Here is a 25,496-nt window from a genome sequence, read left to right as displayed (position 1 = left end):
ATGTCACCAAGTTGAATCAAAGGGTCATGGTGTTATACTGCCGTATTGCAACATGGTTAATGATCCATGGACCACATTACTTTTGGACATGGGAGTGTGTATAAGGAGTAGTTTGGCTGGAAATTGCCAACCAGAGCCCATGCTGGTATATAAAGGAAGGACGAGGAAGCCCTTTCATCTGAGAGCCAGCCAGGAAACAACATGCTCCTCCTTCTGTTCTCCTATCACCATCCTGTGCCTCCACTTGCTGCAAAGCAGTTTCTCATCACCCCAACCTTGCTGCCTTCAGGCTGTTTAAAAGGAGAAAGTGCTACTGCTCCTAAACAGTTTCCTTGCACCCTGCATGGGAGCACTCTGGAAAAGGGAGGGTGGATACAGCTGCCTCTGCTGAATCTCTTGGCTCTCCTCCTCTTCTCTGCAGACCCTATCCTATTGTGACCGCTCCACCCCCACACTTTTTTGTCTGCTGGCCTTTTTTTTCAATAGTTCCCTGATTTTGTGGCCCCTCAAAGCCTTCCCCCACCCAAGCAATATAAGTAGGATTGTTCCAAGAAAAAATGCAAATGGTGGCAACCCTTATGCCCTTCCTCACTATTCCTGTCTGGGTGGTAAGTGTGATGTGCTGTGTATAGTGGGCAGTTATTATATATGTCTTTCCCACTGATTAGGATTTGTTTGCAAATTTGTCTTCATGGATAAGATATTCTTTATTGCAAAAAATGATTCTCTTTTAAAATAGAATAGTCCTTGCATTTTGGGAACCATTGGCTTAAAGAATACTGGCTTAAAGAATACTGATGGTTTGGAATCGGCTTCATGATGAAGATAAACTGGGAAAAGCAGTGTGGTGCATGTAAAACATTCCCCCTATATATTAGTGTTAAGTATTTATTGGTGAACTTATTCTTATAGTGTTAATTGGCCTCATAGGTTCATATATTAAAGGGTGTTTTACATTCTGGTGCTTGTTAGTAAACTAAAATTTGAACCAAGCAGTTACTGTATCTAGAACTATTGATCTTGTACATTGGTGTCACAAATATATTGTTCTTGGACCATGAAGGATAATGATATTTTATCCTTATATTATCCTTTTATCCTTATTTTAAAACATCAAACCTTCTCCTTATTATTTAATTACATTATCAAGTAACTAAATAGATTGCATCCCTATTTCATGGGTTTTTTTGCTGGCTCATAGAATTATTACTTCATCTTTGTTCCACTTGAGCAAAAAACAGGGTTCGGGCTTATTTCTGAAGATATAGGATAAAATGAGAGGGCCCAGTCCTGCTAGCTCTTAGAAGAATAGTACTTACAGGTGTTCTCTTGTGTACAAGTAAGCACTGAGTAAAAAAAAAAAAAAATGTAGTCCTTCCAGATTTTATTTTAATTGGATAACTCCTATGAGTAAGGATTGTTCATGCAAACAAAATTTTTCGGAATGTTGCTATAGGTATATAAAAGGTAAAGAAAGAGAATAGGTAGATAGTATTAGACCCCGGACCATCAAATATTTGGAGTTTGATCCTATGCTCTTTCAGTTCAATGGCAAAACTCCCAATGATTTGAATGGTGCAGAATTGGACCTTTATGCACATGCATAACTTTACTCACATGAACAATCCCAGTGATTTCATTGTGATTAATCAAGTGAATAAAGATAAACACATGCCTAAATGCCGGTAGGACCATGGTCTATATTAACAAAAATATCATGTGCAAGGACAGTAATGGAAAATGAAGATATTTTAATAATATTCTGTTTTTCTCTATTAGTTGGCCAAATACGTTTTCTCCATAGAATTAAAAATGTGAGGAAGTGCATCAGCAGAAAGTGACTCTACCGTGTAATGAAACTAAGAAAAGCTAAAGGGAAACCAATTTTGCTTTGCCGTCATAGTTTTAGCAGAACTTGTAGGCCTCAACTTAAAGTCTTTAGTCTCTGTGTTCATGCACTTTCATAGTTCCACTGAAGTCACTAGAACTCTTCACATGCTTGAAGCTAAACATGTGCATCGGTGTTTCCTGGATTTTGTGCCGTGTGTGTGAAAGGGAACAAGAGTCTGAGAACTTACCTCCAATAGGCAGTGTAGAGCAAGCCCACCCTGGACTCACCCATAGCGGTGGCTCTTGTCCCACAAGGCTGGGCCTGACTCCTGGCTCGAGTCATTGTGACCTGGTGCACAGGGTCACAACACCACTCCAGTTTGGGTCAACTGTCCTTTTGTCATGATGGTGGAGGGGCAGTTGGGCCAAAGTTGAATGAGTGGTGCTGCAGGTGGCCAGGTCACAACATCCAGGGTGGGGAGCTGGTCCCATCCCTGAGAGGAGTTGCAGGAGCCACTTCTGCAGGGTGAGTTTTTTGATTTATGTCATTTTAATCCTTTTCGTTTCCTTTTCATTTCATTTTGTGTTATTTTGCTCTGTGCATCCACCAAGTGTGAAGCTGAATGCAGCTTATGTTGAACAAGTGGAACTTTATCTAACCCTGTGAATTGCTCTGTCCGTGTGGTGGAGTTGCTTCCAGCCTAACACTCTGCATTCCCTGCTCCCTCAATAACAGACTCTCCAGGGAACCTGGGTCCTTTGACTCCAGTTCCACTGATCATGATACATTTCTCTATTTTACAAACCTTTTAATATAAAACATTAACAACAAATAATTGACACCGAGATCCCCAACCTCTATCCCTGTGGCCAGAAGTTGCTAGCACGTAGCCAGTTTGAAGTCTCATCTTTACCACAAACTCAGTTACGTAGTCTGAGATAGTTGGTTTCCTCAACAGGCAATCACACAGAGAGTGACCTATTTCTGTATCCTATTCACCTGTCTTCAAGTCAAGTAAAATGTATTTCTAGACTCTTCCCTATGTGGGATTGGCCGCTGGATGGTTCTCTGTCTCTATGTTCTGTGATAATCTCAGTATGTCTGCAGTAGGGATGTAAATACCATTTAAAATGTTAACTGTTTAAATGATTAAAAATATTTTGTTTAAATGGTTAACCAATTAAAGGCTGGCTGGAGCGGCTGGGGCCACTCCGGCTGGAGCGGCTGGGGCTGAGGCCATTCTGGCTGGGGCTGGTGCAGCTGGGGCCAGCCGGCTGGCTGGCCCAGGGGTTAAAGTTAAGGTGGGTTAACCGGTAAGACTAATGTTTACCGGTTAACATTTTACATCCCTACTCTGTAGGATGGCTCTGGATGTTGTCTGCTGGCTCTTAAGCACCTGTTGCTTCAGATCCAGGGGTGAAAGTAAGTCTAGGGACTTACCGGTACGGGGCTGGGCTGGGGCCGGCTCTGGCCCCCGGAAGGGGTGGGGCCTCTGGCGGAAGGGGCGGGGCTGGAGGGCCAGAGGACCATTTCCCCAGGGCTCCAGCAGCAGGGCTCCAGGGACAGGGCTCCAGCCGCCACTACCACCCCGGGCCCTTTAAATCATCCCTGGACCCTGTCAGAGCCCTGGCGAAGCGGCGGTGGGGCTCCAGGGATGATTTAAAAGGTCCAGGGCTCGGCCGCCAGTACTGCCCCGGGCCCTTTAAATCTCCGCCCCAGCCCTGCTGCCGCTACGCCAGGGCTCCGGCAGCGGGGCTCTGGCAGCAATTTAAAGGGCCGGGGGCTCCAGCTGCTGCTGGGAGCCGCAGGCTCTTTAAATTGCACCTGGGGAAGCCGATCCACCCCCAGTATGGCACACCGGCTCTTGCCGGTACACCGTACCGGGGCGTACCGGCTTACTTTCACCTCTGTTCAGATCACTCGTCCCGCTTGTGTAGTCATCTCATATCTGGGTGTCACTGCACCCCTCACAACTCCTTTAGTCCACTCCTGGTGTCTCTCTAGTGGCAGGATCCTCACAAGTCCCCAAAATTGCGTGTAGCTGCCAGTGTGTGTAAGACTGTAACATAGGGCTCTATCTCCTCCTCTTCAGATTTTTTTCCCTAGTGAAAAACCTATATCCGTTTGAGTCTGTTTTGGGGAGCAATAGGGCTGCTGTGCTGAGGCTTGAGGCAGTGGTGATCTTCACAGTGCTGTAGACTGCTCTGCCTTGTTCTCCAATAAGGTAAAATAACAGATTTACTTTCCTGCTGTTGTCATCCCCCTGCATGGCCAGGTCTGTGCGCAGCTTGATCTCTTCCTTCCACCCGGTCCATTACTAGGCTAAGTTTGCATCTGCAAAATCCAGGGTTATGGGGACTTCAAACCAAGTTCCATGACTCCAGCTGCTGCACTGCAGAGAACGCACAGCTCAAACACTGCCACCACGTCTCATTCATAAAGTGTGAAGATGAATGAAGTTTAAGTTGAACACAGGCCTTCTGACTCCAGATTGTGATACACTCTACACACACTCATCCTAGCTTGCTACACACTCAGTCTCCATGTAGACAAACCCTAAGCATTGTGCGTGTGCCACATTCTTATTTATATGTTGTTTTAAAGAATATTGTATCAAAATGCACTGTCATAAGTACACATATATACTGCCCCATAATTTGAATACTATTGTACAATAACTTAATATTACTTCATTCTCCCCTTCTAGTTTGCTTGCTTCATCCACCTGTTGTGTCTTATCATAAGCTTGAATGAGAGCTCTCTGGGGCAGCAACTGTTTACTGTGCCTAGCAGAGTGCAGTCCAGCCATCCTCTGTCAGTGCCACTATCTAATACTGCAATAAAAATAATTAATAATAAGCAACCTTTTTCTTGCTTTTATTTATTCCATATTGCTAGAGTGTCACAATGCTCTCACTTTTTCAGACAGATCACCAGCAGTCAACTCAGAAATGCCAATATTCTTTTCCACTGCATTTCACAATTCATTCACAGTGAGAAGTGGTTCTTTGATTCAGTACTTGCAGAGTGATGAACTGAGTGAAATGACATAGTTTGAAGTGAACGCATGTATTTGTATTGTGATATCCTCTTGTCTTGAAGCTTTTCATTTTAAGAATCCTGTTGAATAGGATTAAAAAGTGGCTGTTTTCTAAGCAGAAAATAAATTAATCGAAACGAAATTAAGACTACTTTAATTCTGAATAAAAGCATCCATGTAGGGGATTATTGAGGTTTAATTTAACCACTTTAAATTTACACCTGTAGTTAATTCAGATTAACTTTTGATTGTCCCCATGTAGACATGCCCAAGTTTATTATGTGGTGTTGCGAAAAGCATGAAATATTATGTTATAGTCAGTGAGCATTCACTCTGAAATAGTCTATTAGACTGTCATAATAAAAAGTCTTCCCTTATGTTGTTCTATATAGAGCAATGAGGAATTTTTTTTTAAGGAACAAGTCTTTCAGAGAGACCCAATTGTATTAAGCAGATAAGGCAAAATCTTGACGTGCATCTGCAACTTTCAGTGGGCCAGCCCTGAGTCTTTAATTCAGCTTTTTTTAAAAATTCAGATCTCATTTACCATGTCTGTGTAAGGACTGAGTAAGGAACTCTCGATTTGATCCATTGATCTAAATGAGAGTCAGAAGTTCACAAGGAGCTTGAAACCCCTCTTCCACTGGGGGTCCTGCAGCTGGCAAGCCTTGCCCCCAGAGTGGGGAGTGTTGGCCAGGAAGGGGGCATAGCAGGTGAGCTAAGGGCCGCAGTGATGCAGCCAAGGGATATACAGATGCAGTCCATCTGTTGGGTACCGCCTGTTGCTTCTGTGGAACCTTGATTGCACTTTTAAAGCAGCCTTCCCTTGTGGGATGACTAAAAAGATCTTTGTTTACACTGCTGATGCTAAACGAGTAGGTTTTGGGGCACGGATGAGAGATGTCATAATGATAGATATTCTATAACTTGATCGTGACAGTCAGGCTGACCAGAAAACCTGTTCACTTCTCGTGTATCAGATTGAAAGTTTCTGAAGGTCTGTATCTTATTCTTGTGAAACATTGTCTTCCTTTTTAACTTTCCCATGACATCTTCTGTCCTGTCAAACATGTGACTTGCCCATTACTGCCTCGCAAGGGTCTAATCAGTCTGTAGCAGTTCCTGAGAGGTCTTATAGGAGGCACTAAGCCATCGTAGGGCCTGATCCAGTTGACTCCCATTGACTTCCGTGGCCTTTGGATCAGTGCTTCAGTTACTTATTTTGAGTTAGCTCTGATTTTAGACATCGTCAAAATCTATATGTGAAAAATTACAGTAAAAATATCTAAAAATGTAATGAATGATCAACCTCAGAATCTAGAGTGACCCTGCTGATATGCATAGAGGAAAAAATAGATTATTGACACAGTTCTTCAGTTTGAGATAACATGGCTTCCCTTGCATTTTAATCATGTTAACAGAGTAAATCTGAAACTGACCAGGTCATTTGCAGAAGCTAAAAAGGGAAATACAATCCATAATATCTAATGTAGACGAAATGCCCAGAAATCCAATAACAGACTATCACAGGGTCTGCTACTCACCGCTCGGTGGTGCCTCCTTGTGGCTCATCTGGGTAATCAGCTCACCACCATCAGCATCCCCTCCAGCAGTCGCTCAGCCCCTTACCTCAGTCACTCGCTCTGTGGCTCCTCTCTCACTGGTCTGGAGCTTCAGTGCTTCTCCTTTATGGCTTATCCCTCTGGCCAAGTCACCATTATCTTCTCCTTCTGAGGTATTCTCAGAGTCTCCTTCTTCAAAATCTCAGGCAGTCTCCATCTCTACTGTGCTGACTTCGCTACTCCCATAGTGTCTGGTAGGGGAAACCAAGCATGCCCTCTACACTGGGTTCCAATCTAGGGATGCTCAAACCAGCTGTTCAGGTTCATCCCTCTCATACCCTTCCTGCTCCATCCCTGGACTGTATCCTACCCTGCCTTTCTCAGGCTCCACCTTTCCCTCTTGTGACTGCAGGCTTCCCTCCCTGCAGGCCCATCTCCCCCAGTCTACTGCCAACTTCCTCTCTTTATAAACAGTGCCCAGCTTTGCTCCTTCCCCAGCTCCACTTCATCAGCAGTTAGGCCTTCGCACTTCCTGGCTTTCCATCGGGTACAGCCTATAGTTTAATTGGCCTCTCTTGCCACCTTAACCCAATCTGTGCAGGTGTGGGGTGAATACCCCATCACACAAAGGTTTTTCCTCAGACTGTACCCTTTAAAATTTCATTTGCACCATATAGCAAATAGATTTCATATGGTGTGCATGGTAAAATCTGGCAGTATTACAACTTGAGGAAGCTGAACAGCAAAAACTAGCAGAAAACGTGGTTTGAAAAGCAAGGTAAATGCACTAGCAAATGAATTAATGCTAACAATTCATGCTGTCTCCTCCTGCAGTTGGAAATTAATGGAATTTTTTAATGTGGTATCCTTCGATGGCAAAGCACATACTGGTACCAAGATGTTAACCAACATATTGTGTCTAAGTATTGCAAAATCTCAGATCAGTGGAAAATATCGGTGTGTATGTTGTAATACTTAGGCACAATACCCTTTCATTTTGGGTGCCTGGTGTCCTATAACACAATCTTTCTTTTCAGAGGTATTGAGCACCCACAGGCTCTATTACAGATGCTTGGAGCTTTGAAAATCAGGGTAGAGGGAGGAAAAATAGTTTTATATTCGCACGTAAAATTTAATGAATGACAATTAGAGCTCTCTGAAATATTATCAATTAAATTAATAAATCTCTGCATTTGAGGTTTTCACACTTTATTCTGATTTCACAAAAATGTCCTGGCTTAGCAAAATGCTGGAAATTTTCGTGAAACACTATAGATGTTCAAAAACTCAAACACTGAATTTTCACTAGCGGTAAGATCCATTTTTACATAGAGATACAGGTAAATCTGCAAATGTTAATGGTTTATTGTGAAAATCTTATTTTGTACAACATTGCCAGACCTTATTTACCAATTTGCATAATCCTGATAGTAGTCAGATTACTCCAATACAACATACAGAGGGAAGGTGTCTCTGTAACATTGTGATGTAGGAAACAAAAAGGTACTCAACATTGAAACCAAGTACTAGTATTCAGAGTAGCAGCCGTGTTAGTCTGTATCCGCAAAAAGAAAAGGAGTACTTGTGGCATCTTAGAGACTAACAAATTTATTTGAGCATAAGCTTTCGTGAGCTACAGCTCACTTCATCGGATACATTCAGTGGAAAATACAGTGGGGAGAATACACTGTAAAGAGAAAGAAAAGGAGTACTTGTGGCACCTTAGAGACTAACAAAGTAAAACTATTCCCCCCCCCCCCCCACTGTTCCTCAGACGTTCTTGTCAGCTGCTGGAAATGGCCCACCTTGGTTATCACGACAAAAGGTTTTTTCCCCCCCGGCTCTCCTGCTGGTAATAGCTCATCTTACCTGATCACTCTCCTTACAGTGTGTATGGTAACACCCATTGTTTCATGTTCTCTGTGTGTATAAATCTCCCCACTGTATTTTCCACTGAATGCATCCGATAAAGTGAGCTGTAGCTCACAAAAGCTTATGCTCAAATAAATTTGTTAGTCTCTAAGGTGTCACAAGTCCTCCTTTTCTTTTCATGTGCTAGTATTGTACATTAGATGTGTGTTTCTCTGCTGTGGGGACAGAGGGCGATGGAGTTACGGAAGACCACTAATTTCACAAGCTAAAAAATATGCTACTAGACTGGTATTTCTTAGGCAACCCCTGAAAATGTCTAGCTCATAGTTAAAGATATATAAAAAAAGTTATTTTGGACTTAACTCATCCATTTTAACCTATAGTGTACACATTTTCACTACATGATTTGCCTTTGACTAAGCAGTTGTGTTTGCTGCATCGTTTCCACAAACAGAAACTCTTAAACGTGTGTGTGTGTTTAATATTATGTACATGTATTTGTATGTGGACACGTAAGTTGTATTGCATTTTTGATGTGGATCATGTATGTTAAAGTATGAAAGTCACATATAGTTAGTTATTTTTAAACATCTCTTTATTGAACTGAGTATACAAGGAGCATCAGACAAGTTTCTGCTGCTTCTAATGTGACTTCAGTTTTATCAAATAAAGCCATTGAATTCAATCGGACTATTTATGTCAGTAAGTACTGCTTGGCATAAGTGAGAGTTACAGAATCAGGCTCGTAAGGAAGGACAATGAAAGGTACTCTCTATTATCCCGCTCTTTCTAGACAAGATTCCAACATTTTTGAAAAGTGAAGGTTTTCTTTTCTTTCCTTTTGATCACATAAGAGCGCTAAACATATTAATCTGTAAACAACCTTTCCCAGTACATAGAGTACAGGATCTGGCTGGTTTCATAACAGTACTGAGTGGGTGGATTTTTCACTTCTTTAAACAGTCACACATTGTGAAGTTGTTAAATGTCTGCCTAATGTGTTTGAAAACTACTATTTAAAGAATGGGTGGGAGGTTTAGTGAGACACCAGGAATGAAAGGACCCAATCAACTTAAAAAATCAAACTTCTATCTGAAATGTTTTAACAATTATGATTACAAGGAGCACATACAATTAATTTTTATACCTGTTTTTGTTTGTTTTTTCTGTACTTTAAAGAGCAAGAATTTATGTCAGTGGAGCTACACTAATTTACATTAGCTGAGAAGCTAGCCCTTTGTTTAGAGACAGATCCATTTTTTCTCCTGGCTAGTTAGTCAGCCAGGTTCCCTTGATGCTTGGATGAGTCTTCACACAACAGCAGGAGAGAAACAAATAATCAAGAATAAAGGAAAATGGGAGTGCAAAACCACAAAATAATTGGTAGTTGGAGTCCGGGTTGGAATATCACCTCAAAGTACTTTAAATAAATTTTGGGCCGGATTCCAGTGCTCTTATTTATGTTGAATTATGCCTTCCTCCAGCACAATCTGACTGACAGAGATGACTCTGCTTGTGGTGTCGTACATGTGCTATTCTATATGAGGAAGAAAGAATATTGGGACCTGGCTCTTTGTAATTGACTAGTCTCATGAATTTATTTTTTTAAATGTTAAAGGATGAACAAAGTGCTTTTGAAACAGGCTATTCAATTACAAGGAGGGCACTAAGGAGTTGTAATATACTATATAGACTGTCATCCAAGCATTGTGGACTACTTTAACCTCTTACTATTCTTAAGAAAACCTAGGCAATTTATTTTCTATCATAGGTATTGAAAGGCTTTATGCCTCTTTATAAGGTGCTTAATTACCTAATGCATTTGAAAGCTACATTAGTATGTGATGCTAGTACTCAGTCTTGGGTTTATTTTCTAGCTTTCAGCTTGCATTTACTGCACTTTCCTTGCTAAGATTTTGCCATGAAGTATCATAGAATCATAGAATATCAGGGTTGGAAGGGACCTCAGGAGGTCATCTAGTCCAACCCCCTGGTCAAAGCAGGACCAGTCCCCAATTAAATCATCCCAGCCAGGGCTTTGTCAAGCCTGACCTTAAAAACTTCTAAGGAAGGAGATTCTACCGCCTCCCTAGGTAATGCATTCCAGTGTTTCACCACCCTTCTAGTGAAAAAGTTTTTCCTAATATCCAACCTAAACCTCCCCCACTGCAACTTGAGACCATTACTCCTTGTTCTGTCCTCTTCTACCACTGAGAATAGTCTAGAACCATCCTGTCTGGAACCCCCTTTCAGGTAGTTGAAAGCAGCTATCAAATCCTCCCTCATTCTTCTCTTCTGCAGACTAAACAATCCCAGTTTCCTCAGCCTCTCCTCATAAGTCATGTGTTCCAGACCCCTAATCATTTTTGTTGCCCTTCGCTGGACTCTCTCCAATTTATCCACATCCTTCTTGTAGGGTGGGGCGAAAACTGGACACAGTACTCCAGATGAGGCCTCACCAATGTCGAATAGAGGGGAACGATCACATCCCTCGATCTGCTGGCTATGCCCCTACTTATACAACCCAAAATGCCATTCGCTTTCTTGGCAACAAGGGCACACTGCTGACTCATATCCAGCTTCTCGTCCACTGTCACCCCTAGGTCCTTTTCCACAGAACTGCTGCCTAGCCATTCGGGCCCTAGTCTGTAACGGTGCATTGGGTTCTTCCATCCTAAGTGCAGGACCCTGCACTTATCCTTGTTGAACCTCATCAGATTTCTTTTGGCCCAATCCTCCAATTTGTCTAGGTCCCTCTGTATCCTGTCCCTGCCCTCCAGTGTATCTACCACTCCTCCTAGTTTAGTATCATCCACAAATTTGCTGAGAGTGCAATCCACACCATCCTCCAGATCATTTATGAAGATATTGAACAAAACCGGCCCCAGGACCAACCCTTGGGGCACTCCACTTGATAACGGCTGCCAACTAGACATGGAGCCATTGATCACTACCCGTTGAGCCCGACAATCTAGCCAACTTTCAACCCACCTTATAGTACATTCATCCAGCCCATACTTCTTTAACTTGCTGACAAGAATACTGTGGGAGACCGTGTCAAAAGCTTTGCTAAAGTCAAGAAACAATACATCCACTGCTTTCCCTTCACCCACAGAACCAGTAATCTCATCACAGAAGGTGATTAGATTAGTCAGGCATGATTTGCCCTTGGTGAATCCATGCTGACTGTTCCTGATCACTTTCCTCTTGTGTAAGTGCTTCAAGATTGATTCCTTGAGGACCTGCTCCATGATTTTTCCAGGGACTGAGGTGAGGCTGACTGGCCTGTAGTTCCCAGGATCTTCCTTCTTCCCTTTTTTAAAGATTGGCACTACATTAGCCTTTTTCCAGTCATCCGTGACTTCCCCGTTCGCCACGAGTTTTAAAGATAATGGCCAATGGCTCTGCAATCACAGCCGCCAACTCCTTTAGCACTCTCGGATGCAACGTGTCTGGCCCCATAGACTTGTGCACGTCCAGCTTTTCTAAATAGTCCCTAACCACCTCTTTCTCCACAGAGGGCTGGCCACCTACTCCCCATGCTGTGATGCCCAGCGCAGCAGTCTGGGAGTTGACCTTGTTCGTGAAGACAGAGGCAAAAAAAGCATTGAGTACATTAGCTTTTTCCACATCCTCTGTCACTAGGTTGCCTCCCTCATTCAGTAAGGGGCCCACACTTTCCTTGGCTTTCTTCTTGTTGCCAACATACCTGAAGAAACCCTTCTTGTTACTCTTAATATCTCTTGCTAGCTGCAACTCCAGGTGTGATTTGGCCTTCCTGATTTCATTCCTACATGCCCAAGCAATAATATTATACTCTTCCCTGGTCAGTTGTCCTATCTTCCACTTCTTGTAAGCTTCTTTTTTATGTTTAAGATCCGCAAGGATTTCACCGTTAAGCCAAGCTGGTCGCCTGCCATATTTACTATGCTTTCGACACATCGGGATGGTTCTCCCTGTAACCTCAATAGGGATTCCTTGAAATACAGCCAGCTCTCCTGGACTCCTTTCCCCTTCATGTTAGTCCCCCAGGGGATCCTGCCCATCAGTTCCCTGAGGGAGTCGAAGTCTACTTTCTTGAAGTCCAGGGTCCGTATTCTGCTGCTTACCTTTCTTCCCTGTGTCAGGATCCTGAACTCAACCAACTCATGATCACTGCCTCCCAGATTCCCATCCACTTTTGCTTCCCCCACTAATTCTTCCCGATTTGTGAGCAGCAGGTCAAGAAAAGCCTCCCCCCCCCCACCGTTGGTTCCTCTAGCACTTGCACCAGGAAATTGTCCCCTACATTATCCAAAAACTTCCTGGATTGTCTATGCACCACTGTAGTGCTCTCCCAGCAGATATCAGGAAGATTAAAGTCACCTATGAGAACCAGGGCGTGCGATCTAGTAGCTTCTGCGAGTTGCTGATAGAAAGCCTCATCCACCTCATCCCCCTGGTCCAGTGGTCTATAGCAGACTCCCACCACTACATCACTCTTGTTGCTCACACTTCTACTCCTGTTGCACAAGGATTATGAAGATATTATTGCACCAATTTTTTTAAACCAATAGCACAGTAAATTTATACTTAGTTTCAACCTTTTCATTGCATTTCACTCCTTAACCCCTTGTCTGTGAGCCACTATAGCACAGTCTTTTAAAATGCCAGCATTTCATGGAACATTTCAAGTGAGATGACCAGATATCTGCTGCAGCGCTCTGATGTTAGGGAGCTGTGAAAGGGTTAAGCAACTTGCAGGCTAAATGACCCAAATTCTACCTTTTAAAGACATATTAGGAAAGTATGTAAATTGTAATTAAGGCTATTTCTTATAAATAGCTAACATAGTCATGTTAGATAGACTACAGCTTTGAACTGTAGACTTGTATTGTTAAAGAATTGGAAGAAGATAGTGATTGTAGTCTATGTTTACCTATATCTTGTTAGAGGTTAACGATGTAACCAGAGGGTTCCTGTCTGTCACTGTGTTCTATTGATTCAAAGATCAAAAGGGAATATTAATATTTAGATGAACTGGGAATGTGGTAATATCATTGTCTTCATTTCTCTTTGAAGTATGTAATAAACTATCTGTGAATGGCGGTAGATAGGTAGTTGCCTTATGCTAATCCATGTAGCTAATTATCGATGAGGCTTAGGAAATAGGTCTACTTCAAAGCCACGGTGTTTTACCTATTATTCACCTACTGTCAAGAGGCTGCCAGGAAACTATAAAAAGAAGTCTTGGGCCCTGATCCTGTATCTCAGATCTGCTAAGGTTTCAGGGGAAGTTTGAGTCACAAGACTGAGGTCCCCCAACTCCAAACTCGCTCACCCTGATATTGGACATTGGACTATAACCTATGGAACTAATTCTGAAAGAACTCTTTGCAACTCTAAAGCTCACCATCTGTGCTATAAGAAAAGGAGGACGCGTGGCACCTTAGAGACTAACAAATTTATTTGAGCATAAGCTTTCGTGAGCTACAGCTCACTTCATCAGATGGCATTCTTTGTAAGAGTAGGATGCTAATTCCCCAAATCATGGCCAATTTGGGTAATTGCATCTGCCTACCTAAATTCCCCCACCACTCTTTCATTTGAATATGATATTCACCTTCACTTCTACTCTGAAATAATCAGCCATGTGGCTGTGTACACTTAAACATTCCACCACAGAGGTTGCTGCCTTTAAATGGTGGATGAAATTATTTCTATCTATATATGTAGCCAGATTCGAAGCTGATGTGAATTGATGCATGCTGATTTGCATCAGCGGAAGATCTGGCCTGTGTTTTTAAATTGCTTTGGGGTCCTTCAAGCTGAAAATGCTGCATAAATATCAGATATCATCTTGAGTCATTACAGGTCAGTTGCAAATAATTAAATAACTGGAACTCTTGATTTGTTTTTTTCAGAGTCAGAGCCTTACCTGTCTGGGGAAAATGAAGTGCCCAGGATCCAATGTGAGTTCTGTGCAGATGCAGGGCGATTCTGATTATTTCATCAACCATCTTGGGGTTCCCACTGTGCAGTTTTCTTATGAAGACATCAAAACATTACAGGTAATTGTGAATGGAAAAAGACAACACAAGGGAATAAAAAAAATGCAGAATCTGGTTTTACTCAGTGTGATATTCCATGCCAAGTAGGTTACAGCAGAAAGCTATCTCATTTTAATGAATTATTTTAGATGTTTGGAAGTTTCTATAGTACTTAGAAATGTCAGTTCTTTGCAGTGTTGTAGCATTCTATTTAAAAGATGTATACTGTCTTTTGCGTTTTGATAGAGCAGATCACAACAATCAAATTGCAATAGTAAGATTAATATCAAAATATAATTGTAATCTTCAGCATTCAGAGTAACGCCATGATATGTGAAGTGGTTTTTCTTATTTCTTGTTTTTGAGGGACATGTTTAAGGCTCTGTGTCATCTAAGAAATTACACAGTATGGATTAGCCAACCCAACTTGTCAGACAGCCTGCTACAAGAAAAAAATGAATATCTGTGTGTTTCTATTGTTCTGTGTGTCAAGGAAAGAAAAACCTTAAAATGCATTTTACATGTGTCTCCAAACCATGGGCAAAATTCTACTCTACAATCTACAAGTAGCTGTTAACTCCCATCTACTGGGTTAGATTCCCAAATCCACTAAGAACACTTTCTGTGGCATAAATCCTGGCTTCTCCCCCTATCCTGAGTGTATCTGGAGTGTATGCTGACATTGTTCTGTGGTCGAGTTTTAGTGGCACAGAGATCAACTGTGGTGGAGGGGAGCTCCCCTATTGCTAATTCTGCCTTGCTCCGGCACAGTTCTAATTTGTCTCGAGGTTAGGTGGTTGAGGATTATAAAGACACAATTGGCTCCCTGTACTACTCACTCTGCACTACACTGAAGCAGAGTGGAGAATCTGCCCCACTGTTCTCAGTGCATTGGCCTCTGTTAGCCCCGTGCACTGGGGTGAATTTCACTCCCTATGTGCAATATTAATGGAAGAGTTAAACCGTGTTGCCATTTCCATAGTATAGAGGAGGAACTGGTAACTCCAGCATTCTGGGCATGTAGGGTGAAACCACCAGGCACTGCAATATTCTGCTCTCCTCAGATGAACGAAACTCCCACTAGTCTCCTTCAACATTTCTTCTCTCCCTATGAACGTAAACTGTTAGTCTTCATTCCTTCCAGAGTCATTGCAAAATGGCAACATACTTTAGCAGTGCATTTTTTGTCAACAAAAGGGGAAGTTTGGGGGTTGATAGAATTAATTAAAAATATCTGGTGCCAACGAAACCTTCTTGTTTTCTTTCAAGAATCAAACATTTTTCAATCGGCTTCTCTTATTATTATTATGATTATGATTTACTTTAAAAATAAATCAAGACCATTCTCATTTCAAGTAATATACTGCAATCAGCATATGTTCCTATCTAGGTAACTCCTTCTGGGGAAATTTTGATCATTTTTTCTGTCCTTTGTATGAAAGAGAGACTGGGATATAACAAAACAAGCATTTGGTTTACTGAACATCTATCACAATATCAAGATATATCCCTGAAGTCAAAAATATAAAACTGACTTTAACTTTATTTTTGGACACAACTTCAAAATGGGAGTATTATCAGCAAGTGTGATTATAAACCACTCACAGTGACTATTTCCTTTATGGTGAGTGAAATAAATTCAGTACATAATGCTTATGGAGTAGTAAGTTCTAATGAGTCTTTCCATTTCTATATTTTCATCTGGATTCAAAAGGGAAAGAAAATAAAGACCAACATTTTAAAAATAATCTGTGATTAGTTAGAATGTCATTTTATTATTTCTCACACCATGCAAAGGTCAGGACTGTGTCTTATTTACTGTTCTTTATAGCACCAAGCACATGGTTGTACTCATCAAATAAAGTGTGACTTATTATTAACTGATTATTTTTCTTTAATGAGGGGTGAAAGTCACTCAGGGTTCAGGGAAGCCTGCACAAAACCCTATGCACCACTTGATTACAACTTAAGTCCTTAAGATATGGAATTTCATTCCTGGTGTGGAACCTGTGTGTTAACCTTTAGAAAGACAGAGCTTCTGTGTGGTCAGATAAGTACACTGGTTCTCTGTTCAAATGTTGTTCTTTCTATATAACTGATTTGGGAAGCCATTCAGGGTAACATGAAGCTCTTCTGAGCAGGGTCTGAATATTCTGTATATGGATTCTTTATGTGGCTAACAAGAAGATTTAGCATTCTATTTGATTCAAACAAAAATCTGTGGAAGATACGTAAAAATTTAGGCTCACAGAGATTGTCATACTGGATCAGATTGAGTGTCTAGTCCAGTGTCCTGTTTCCAACGGGGGCCAAAACCAGACACTTCCGATGAATGTGTAGGAAGAAGACAGATGTGGAGTAATCTAGCCTCCACATTTATGTCTCCTCCTAATCTAAAATAGCTAGAGATAAGTCTTACGCCTTTAAACATAACATAAACATAATTGTTGGAAATGGGCCACTTCCACCCTGCATGGATTGGCCTCATTAGCACTACAAAAAGTAATCTTCCCTCTGTTGATATTCACTCTTTCTTGTCAACTGTTGGGAATGGGCCACATCCACCCTGATTGAATTGTCCTCGTTAGCATTGACCCCCCACTTGGTAAGGCAACTCCCATCTTTTCATGTGCTGTATATTTATACCTGCCTACAGTATTTTTCACTCCATGCATCTGATGAAGTGGATTATAGCCCATGAAACCTTATGCCTAAATAAATTTGTTAGTCTCTAAGGTGCCACAAGGACTCCTCATTGTTTTTGCTGATACAGACTAACACGGCTACCCCTCTGAAGCCTTTAATCATGAGGTTTAATATCTCTTCCACAAATTTGTTTGTTATAATTAATTATGGTAACTCTGCCTATTCTTGATATACATATAAATGTCCAATCTCTTTTTGAATCTTGCTAAATTCCTGGCCTCAGCAACTTGATGTGGCAGTGAATTCCGGAGTTTAATCACAGTTTGTGTGAAAATTATATTTCCTTTCAACAGTTTAAATTTCTCATCTTTTATTTTCATTGAATGTCCTCTTGTTCTTTTGTTAGGAGACAGGAAGAATAGAAGTTTGTGAGCTACTTTCTTTAGATCATTATATTACATTCTTTTATCATGTCTCCTTTCTAGTAATAGCCTACATTTTCAGAAGTGAATTTTTGGTTGCCTAAGTTGAGACATCTTATAGGGTCTTCATATTAAGAAATTCTGAGCACTCACCGTCTGAAAATAAATTTCCTTTTAAGGAGTCTCAAATTAGACCTCCAATACCTCTAAACACCTTTGAAAATTGGTAGCAATGTTTGTGAAAATCTACCATGTGGATAGAAGAGGACATGAAAATGGTGTGTTTCCTTATTTCTAACTATGAAAACATTTTAACATCCTGTTTCCCTGATTGTCATGTTAAGCACTTTCTGTGCCTACACACGTTCCCTTAGCGGTTTAGATACAAAAATGAAACTGAGTAACAGGGCTGGATCCCTTTTCATCCTTAGCTTTGCTTGGCATGTGCACTGCTAATTTGCTAATGATTCAATTTCACAAACGCAGAGCAAACTATGGATGTGCCAAATGTTGGAGTGATCCTCTTTAGAAGATATTATGGTGTTAATGGAAATGTCTGTAGAAACAAGATTTAGTTTAATAACTAGGTTTTCAATTTGTAAACACTGTTGCACCTATTAGGAGAATCATTCTGTTTCAGATTAAATGCAATGCAGAGGTTGGTTTAAAGGAAATGAAAAAGGAGACACTTTCAGATTAAGAGGCAATGTTTATGACAGGCTTGTGGTCCAATACACTCTTAACAGCTGTTGCACATAGTTTCTGTTCCAGATCTGGGTATTCACTATATATAGGGCATGTGAAAGAATCTGCAAACTTCATTGTATCAAAACCATATTCCTTTCCCCAGCAACATGTATGGTATTAACACTGAAGTTCCCATCAATATTGCTTATTTTACTCCTATAGAAAGTTTCATATTCCATCTTCAGGTTATTTTTACAACTATTAATTATCATTTTGCTTTGAAAAAAATGGAGCAATATAGTTGAACTCGTAGAAGAAAATATTGGAGCATTTGATTAAATGTCACACAATGAATTTGAACTTTTAAGGCGCCGCACTCTATTAAAAATCTAGTTACTTTATCTCTTGTATTGTAAATTAATACCTTAAATAAATTATGTGATAGATATTATCTCCAGTCTTGAAGTTGATGTATTTTGAGACTTTCAGACCTAAGCGTATTTTGCCCTGAACCTCATGATATCTGCTTTATGTGAGAAATGAAACACTTAGAAAAATATGCAAATGTATGTAGGCAAGTGGATGGGTTTTTAGTACAAGCAAAGTTACTCAGCGTGATTAAATTTGGATTCTCTTGATTATTTATTGTATTGGTTATGTGAGCAGTTAATCTTTCATCATTTACATGCCACTTCATTGATTTATTAACATTTTCTTATGAAACTGGCTCAGTGGCTCATATAGTATGCTATATACTACCAGACATGAGCAGTTCAGGAGCGATTTAAGGATGCTAAATCTATTTTCTGGAGAAGGCTGGGAGTATCAAAAAACAATAGCACCGCTCTGAGAGAGGCACAAATTACGCTGATCTTGCATCCATTCTATTATATATTGAAGGAAGCTCCAATGCACAGCTTAGTAACTTTTGGCAGATACAGTAGTTGTTTGTTTCGTACACTGGTCAAACAGCACACGGTATCATGTAAAACCATTGCAACTCATCTAAGAACTGGTCCATTCAAAGTACTGCTCTCTGGCAAAAGGGTCAAAGAGTTCTCCCCCGAGTGTCATGTACAGAGCAACAGTTACAGATCAGCTACAGAAACGTATTTCTTGCACAGAGCGTGCAATGCTGATCCTCAGAGAGAAGGATATAAAAACTACATTGGCAGGAGCTTGAGAAGTAAATACGAGGAATTAAAAATGTAAGAGGAAACGCTCAGACCAGAAGAGTGAGCAAAAAATGTCTTTTTTGAAATTTAGCTAATATACTGAAGCAATGTTTCAGGGAGGTGAGATTTCAATGGCAAACAGCTTTGGTTAGAACTCAGCAAGCAGACTGCATACTAAGTGCCCAACCACCATGATAAAAATATACTAAGTGAAATGTAGTTCATCTGTTTACTAACAGAAATACATAGCATTTTAGTCTCCTGGTAAGAAATCAAGTCGGAAAAGTTTTCAAGCAGGAAAACCACATTATTAATCTCTCCTTTTTCTAAGGGTCCTGCTGTTATTGCTTGGGGGAAGCCTCTGTCTCCATAGCCTCTGGGGCGTTAGCTTTACCTCCAGGATGGATAACAACAGCTTGAAGGTCACTTTCTAATTCATCACATCAACAAGAGGAAGCCCAAGTTTAATACACAAGCAACTGAGGAGCTGGTATAAACACCACTCCACTGATTCCCCTGTTCTTTGGGCCCTGTTTGAAGGGGAATCTGACCAAGAAGCAAATGATGTAGAACAGTTTTCCAAACTATTCAAGCTGATTTCAGGAAATCTTAAGCAATAGCAGAGGAGTCTGTAGAAGCAGTGAGGAGTTGTGCTGAGAACACATCTGAGCTCTTCTAATAGAGGAAGGATGGTTCAGTGGTTAGGGCATTAGCTTAAGACTTGGTGACCTGGATTCAATTCCAAGCTCCACCACAGACTTCTTGTGTGACCTTGGGCAAGTCACTTAGCCTCTCTGTGCCTCAGTTCCCCATTGTAACATGAGGATAATAGCCCTGCTCTCCCCTGCAATAGTGTTGCAAGGAAAAATACATTAAAGATTGTGAGGGTGCTTAGATATTACGTGATGGGGGCAGTATAAGTATCTAAGATATGTAGACAATAATTGAAGGTCCATGACTGTCTTCCTTTTCTCAGTGGCATGTAATGGTACTATTACAGAAACAACCTTACTCAAATCTTCATCAGTATCCTAGAGCCGCACAAGTGAAGACATTCTAGAGCACAGTAGTTTGGTCCATCATTGTAACTCTCCATATTGTTGTAATATCTACATTGGTGGTGCAAAATCATAGACTTGACAGAAATTCCCATGAAAAGGGTAAATTTCAAGTGCTATTCTTTTCATTCCATTTTTGTACAGTACATTTCTATATTCTTGAATGTACTAAATTTGGATTTTCACAATGATGTGGCTTCATATCAGTAAATAGAGCATTAGATATAAAAGATGAATGTGCTCCATGCTGCTGGAAAGTACCTGTGCACAATTGCCAAACCACTGTATTTGACACATCATTGGTCACTGTGTTTATAAAGGTTCTGGAGAGTGGGGTGGGGGGAGAGAAAACCTTTTGTAGTGGTAAACACCCATTTTTTCATGGTTTGTGTGTATAAAAAGATCTTCTGTACTTTCCACAGTATGCATCCGATGAAGTGAGCTGTAGCTCACGAAAGCTTATGCTCAAATAAATTGGTTAGTCTCTAAGGTGCCACAAGTACTCCTTTTCTTTTTGCGAATACAGACTAACACGGCTGTTACTCTGAAACCTATTTAGGGATGGATCTTTTTAAAGTGTTTTTGTTTCAGCTTCCTTTATATTCCTTACCTATGGTCTGAGGGGGTTGTAAGGAGCAATGCAAATCTGATACTGCTCCCAGCTTCATTTCTGAACATCAGGAGCAACCGTTGAAGTCAATGGAGTTACAGTAATGTGAGATGAGAATCAGTTTCTGTGTGTGAATTCAGTTTCCTATTTGGTTGTTCCTGGTTCCATTTCTGTGCATTGATTGAATGTGCTTGCATGTCTGGTATAATGGAGACTATCCTTTCATCACTTAATTGTTTCCCCTCTTCCTCTGCCCTTGTGTATTGCTTGCTTTCTTTTTCTTTCTTCCTCTGTCTCAGTTTCTATTCTGTCTTTTTTTAATCTCACTAATACAGCTGTTTCATATAAGTCTGTTTACTTCAAATGAATAATTGATAGCTGTGTTCTTCCATATGAAGTAACATCCACCTTAGGCTGAACTCTGCTCTTGTAAATGCCCTCCATAATCTAAGTAAATCTGATTGAAGTCATTGAAACTATGTTTCACAGCACAGCAGATGGGTAAACAGATTTGTACTTAACAATTGTACTACTTGCTAGTGTACCCATGTGCCAAATAGGGAGAGATCTCTCTAAGACATCTAGAGCCAAGGTGGAAAGCGGAATGAGTTGTGTCTGGGTCACCATTGCTAGGCACATGCACAATTAGCATGCCATGCCCAGAAGTTTCTGGAATTGGGTTAGGTAGTTTTCTGCATGTTCAGTAGACTCCCTGTAGCTGGAACAATAAACTCCACTGAGTGCAAGTAGTCAGGTCAGCTGTTTTACAACGGGACATCTGACCTGTGTGGGTTGGGAGAAGCACAGCTATAGGAGTAAAAAAATAGTCTACTTCCCCCTAACTCTGAAGCATTTAGCCGCAGGTTAGTGCTACGGTTAACTTTCCAACACAGGGAAGCCCTAGCAGTGTTAGTTAGAAATAGAAAGAGGAAATTCTGAGGGAAAACTAAGTTCTTTCATTTTAATTGTATACCTCTCTTTATTTGATTTTAGCCAAACAGTTTTAAATTGTTTTAAACCAGTGTCATTCACTAACTCTTTTCTTATTTAAATGTGATGGTGGGGAAAGAGTTATTGATATTTTGCTATTCTCAGTTTTCTATTTTTCTTGTAATTTTTCTTCACTTATATACTGAAATACAGATTGGTTGGTTAATTAGTTAGCTGACTAGCTAACTGAGTCACTCCACAGTCCAGCAGGAGAAGGAGACTGTATGGGTTTCAGTTGGAGACTTCTGCAATCAAGAGGAGGGAAGGTATTATTGCAGTGGTTTTGCCTTAGCAGACTATGTAGAGTTGACGAACAAAGACTGAAACTCGGGTGAACTCACCCTAATCTTTTGGAACTCTGAGTTACTTCTCACTGGGTTTCTGTGAGACTGACCTGTTTAGATTTAATTTGTGTGTTTTATTTATATTTATGTATAACTGTGAAGATAATATATGTGGATTCTGAAGTAGCCTTGTAATATAGTAGAAATTAAGCAATTAACATTGTTTCTTTATCACTATAAGATTTTATAAAGTTGGTACTTAATTCTTAAGTTCATTACACCTGTTCTTTTTGGACTTGATTGTGGGCAGGTTCACCCTGTGCAATCCTTTCTGAAAATCCTCATTGACTGAATTCTGGGTCTATATGTGCTTTTCTATAGGAATTATTTTAAGTACTAGGAGAGGGGTAATGAAGTAAACTCTAGCCCTCGCAAAGGTTATCCTACCATAAAATGGTCTTTGTTTTACTGTGCACATTCATTAATTATTGTGTGATTTTTCTGTAATAACTCTAGATATGTCTGGAGAAGACTTATGAATGGGAAAAGAAAGAAGTGATGAGAAATGGGAAGAAGGAAGCAATTAAAGAAAGAACTCTGGATTAGCTTGGTTAGCACAGTGTTATGCAAATAAATGTTTGAGAAGCTTATATCCAAACAGAAGAATAGGACTGTCACTCCTGAGTTCTGTTCCTCTGTGACCTTGAATAAGTCCCTTTGACGAAAACTTTTTTAAAAATGGCCACTGATTTTAGTTGTATCTTATATTTTAGGCTGCCAATTTTAAGCATTTGGGGTCAGATTTACATAGAGGCTGAGCACCCCTAATTCTGTTTGATGTCAGTGGGATCTGTGGGTGGTCAATACACCTGAAAAATCAGTCCCAAGATGAGTCCTTTTGGGACAACCAAACTTAGCAGACTTTTTGAAAATGTTCATCTTAATTTCTCTGTGCCTGTAAAATAGGATTAGTTATTCTTGCTCATCTCAGAGCCGTAAAGTGCTCTAAATATGAAAAGTGCTATAGCCACTAGGCAGTGTGGCCTAGTGGTAGAGTACTAAAGAGGGACCCAGAAAGCCTGGGTTCTGTTCTCAGGTATGTTACTGGCCTCCTGGGTGACCTTGGACATGTCACCTTACCGCTCTGTGTCTCAGTTTCCCCATCTGTAAAATGGGTATAATGATACTTACCTCTGTAAAGCACTTTGAAATTTATTCATAAACTATGTAAGAGACATGTATTATTTATAAATATGTGTTTATTAATAAATGCATAAAACTTTAACTTTTGCAGCCATTTCAGTGCCATTTTATCTGTGAACCATTTGGAAGAGTTGTTGGCCTTTTTTCTTTCTTTTTTTTTTTTTTTCTTCAGGAAAGTAACTTACATAAAGGTATTACTGGGAAACTAAGACTAGAATCCTAGCTTTTCCCTACACCTTAAATTAGCTAAAATAGAGAGGCAGAATAAATGTTTAGGGGTCTGCAGGGATTATTGTCCCCAGTACTTTCTAACAGCAAGAGAAGTGTCACCGTTCATTGAAGAATTTTAAATCTACCATGGTTATTGGTGAGAGCAGAAGTGATTTGCTGGTGTCATTGATGCACTGGGGAAGGTGTTTGGGAAGGCAGGGTCCCCCTGCTGACAGTCACTATTTGAAGGCTAGTGTCTCCTTGTAAAGTCAAATTTCTTTTGAAGGAAGAGGGAGCATCACCAAGGATAACTGAGGCTGTGAATTGGAGAAAGTAAGTGTGGCTGCTGATACATAATTGTTACGTACATGGTGGGGATATTGCTAATCTTGCCCTGTTGGTGGTGAAGGATAGGAGAAGACCATGATTCTGACTTGAGGAGGATGTGTATCTATTCAAGTTGAATGATTGCAACACTTCACCACCTTTAGTATTCAGGACTTTCATCGCTGCTGAGACTCAGGATCATGTGTGGTATTTTGTTTCTCAAGAGACTAATTTAATCAAATTAATGATTCCCAAATATTTGTGTTGACCTGTTTGAAACAGGTTAATGTTGAGGTAAAGAGGCAATTTTCTCTTTATTGGCAGTGGTGATTCTGGCCTTCTCGCGACACCTGTGAGCATCTGTCTTTCACTTCCGTATCAACCTCACTGCCAACCCTCCTGGTTTCTCCGGGAACCTCCTGGAATCAGGCTCTGTCTCCCGGAGGCTACTGAAGCCAAACCAGGAGATTTTAGGTGCTAAAAGTCTGGCGGTGTAGTGCGGCTAAGGCAGGCTCTCTGCCTGGCCCCGTGCCAACTCCACAGCTCCCATTGGGAGCTCCGGGGGCAGTGTCTGCAGGCAGGGGCAGGGCGCGGAACCCCCTTCACACACACACCCAGGGCCACAGGGACATGCCAGCCACTTACGGGAGTGGTGCGGGTCCAGTGCAGGTAGGGAGACTGCCTTATCCCTGCTGCGCCGCTGACCCGGAGCCACCCAAGGTAATCGCTGCCTGACTGGAGCCCCCACCCTTCACCCCCTTCTGCACCCCAACACCCTGCTCCAGCCTGGAGCCCCCGCCTGCACCCAAACTCCCTCCCTGAGCCCACACTACTCATCCCCTCCCACACCCTAATCCCCAGCCTCCAGCCTCCTCCCACAGCCCGCACCCGCACCCTTAACCCCCTGCCCCAGCCCTGAGCCCCCTCCTACACCCCAACCCCCTGTCCCAGGCTCAGCCTGGAGCCCCCTCCCACACTCCGAACCCCTCAGCCTCAGCCCAGAGCCTGCACCTCCGTGCCCCCCCCCCCCGACTCCCTGCCCCAACCCAGTGAAAATGAGTGAGGCGGGGGAGAGCAAGCGACGGAGGGAGGGGGGGATGGAGTGAGCGGGGTGGGTTCTCCAAGAAGGGGCAGGGCAGGGGAAGGGGCTCGGGGCAGGGGCTGCGCAAGGGTGTTTGGGTTTGTGTGATTAGACAGTTGGCAGCCCTACTGCATAATTATAATACCAAAAGCAACCGGGTGGATTGGAGGCTGCTGTGCTCTCTCTTCCTCCTTTTGCACCAGGCCGGGTTCCACATGCAGTTTGGCCCCGATGGCTTTTACTAGAAAAGGGAATTTACTGGGTTCCTACTGATTTACTACACTTATCATTACATAGCAAATTGGGATGAATATTTCATAGATAAAGACATTGAGATGATACAAATATGACTTAGTTTAAAAGTGCTAGCAGATCAGTTTAAAACTCAGAAGTAAACTATTGGATATTTGGTAAGTGCGAGTTATACGAGTTAATAAACGTTGAAAGCTCTCTGAGGCTAAATTTATAG

The 25,496-nt window shown here is 41.3% G+C and overlaps 1 protein-coding gene across 3 annotated transcripts in view; it reads left to right on the top strand.

Moving 5' to 3' along the window:
* Positions 1-25,496, top strand: part of NAALADL2 (N-acetylated alpha-linked acidic dipeptidase like 2) — a 935,367-nt gene that overhangs the window by 741,606 nt on the left and 168,265 nt on the right. For all 3 annotated transcript variants that reach the window (XR_012669850.1, XM_075132103.1, XM_048862820.2), the window contains one exon: positions 14,209-14,355. Coding sequence is in view for 2 of the 3 variants with exons in the window: in XM_075132103.1 (XP_074988204.1) it covers positions 14,209-14,355 (147 nt within the window). In the remaining variant the exon portion in view is untranslated. The remainder of the gene's footprint in view (positions 1-14,208; positions 14,356-25,496) is intronic.

The sequence above is a fragment of the Caretta caretta genome, chromosome 9 (genome assembly GCF_965140235.1).
Source record: "Caretta caretta isolate rCarCar2 chromosome 9, rCarCar1.hap1, whole genome shotgun sequence".
Lineage (NCBI taxonomy): Eukaryota > Metazoa > Chordata > Testudines > Cheloniidae > Caretta > Caretta caretta.
Note: the sequence above shows the minus strand (reverse complement) of the source record. Positions and strands in the feature narration are given on the sequence as shown.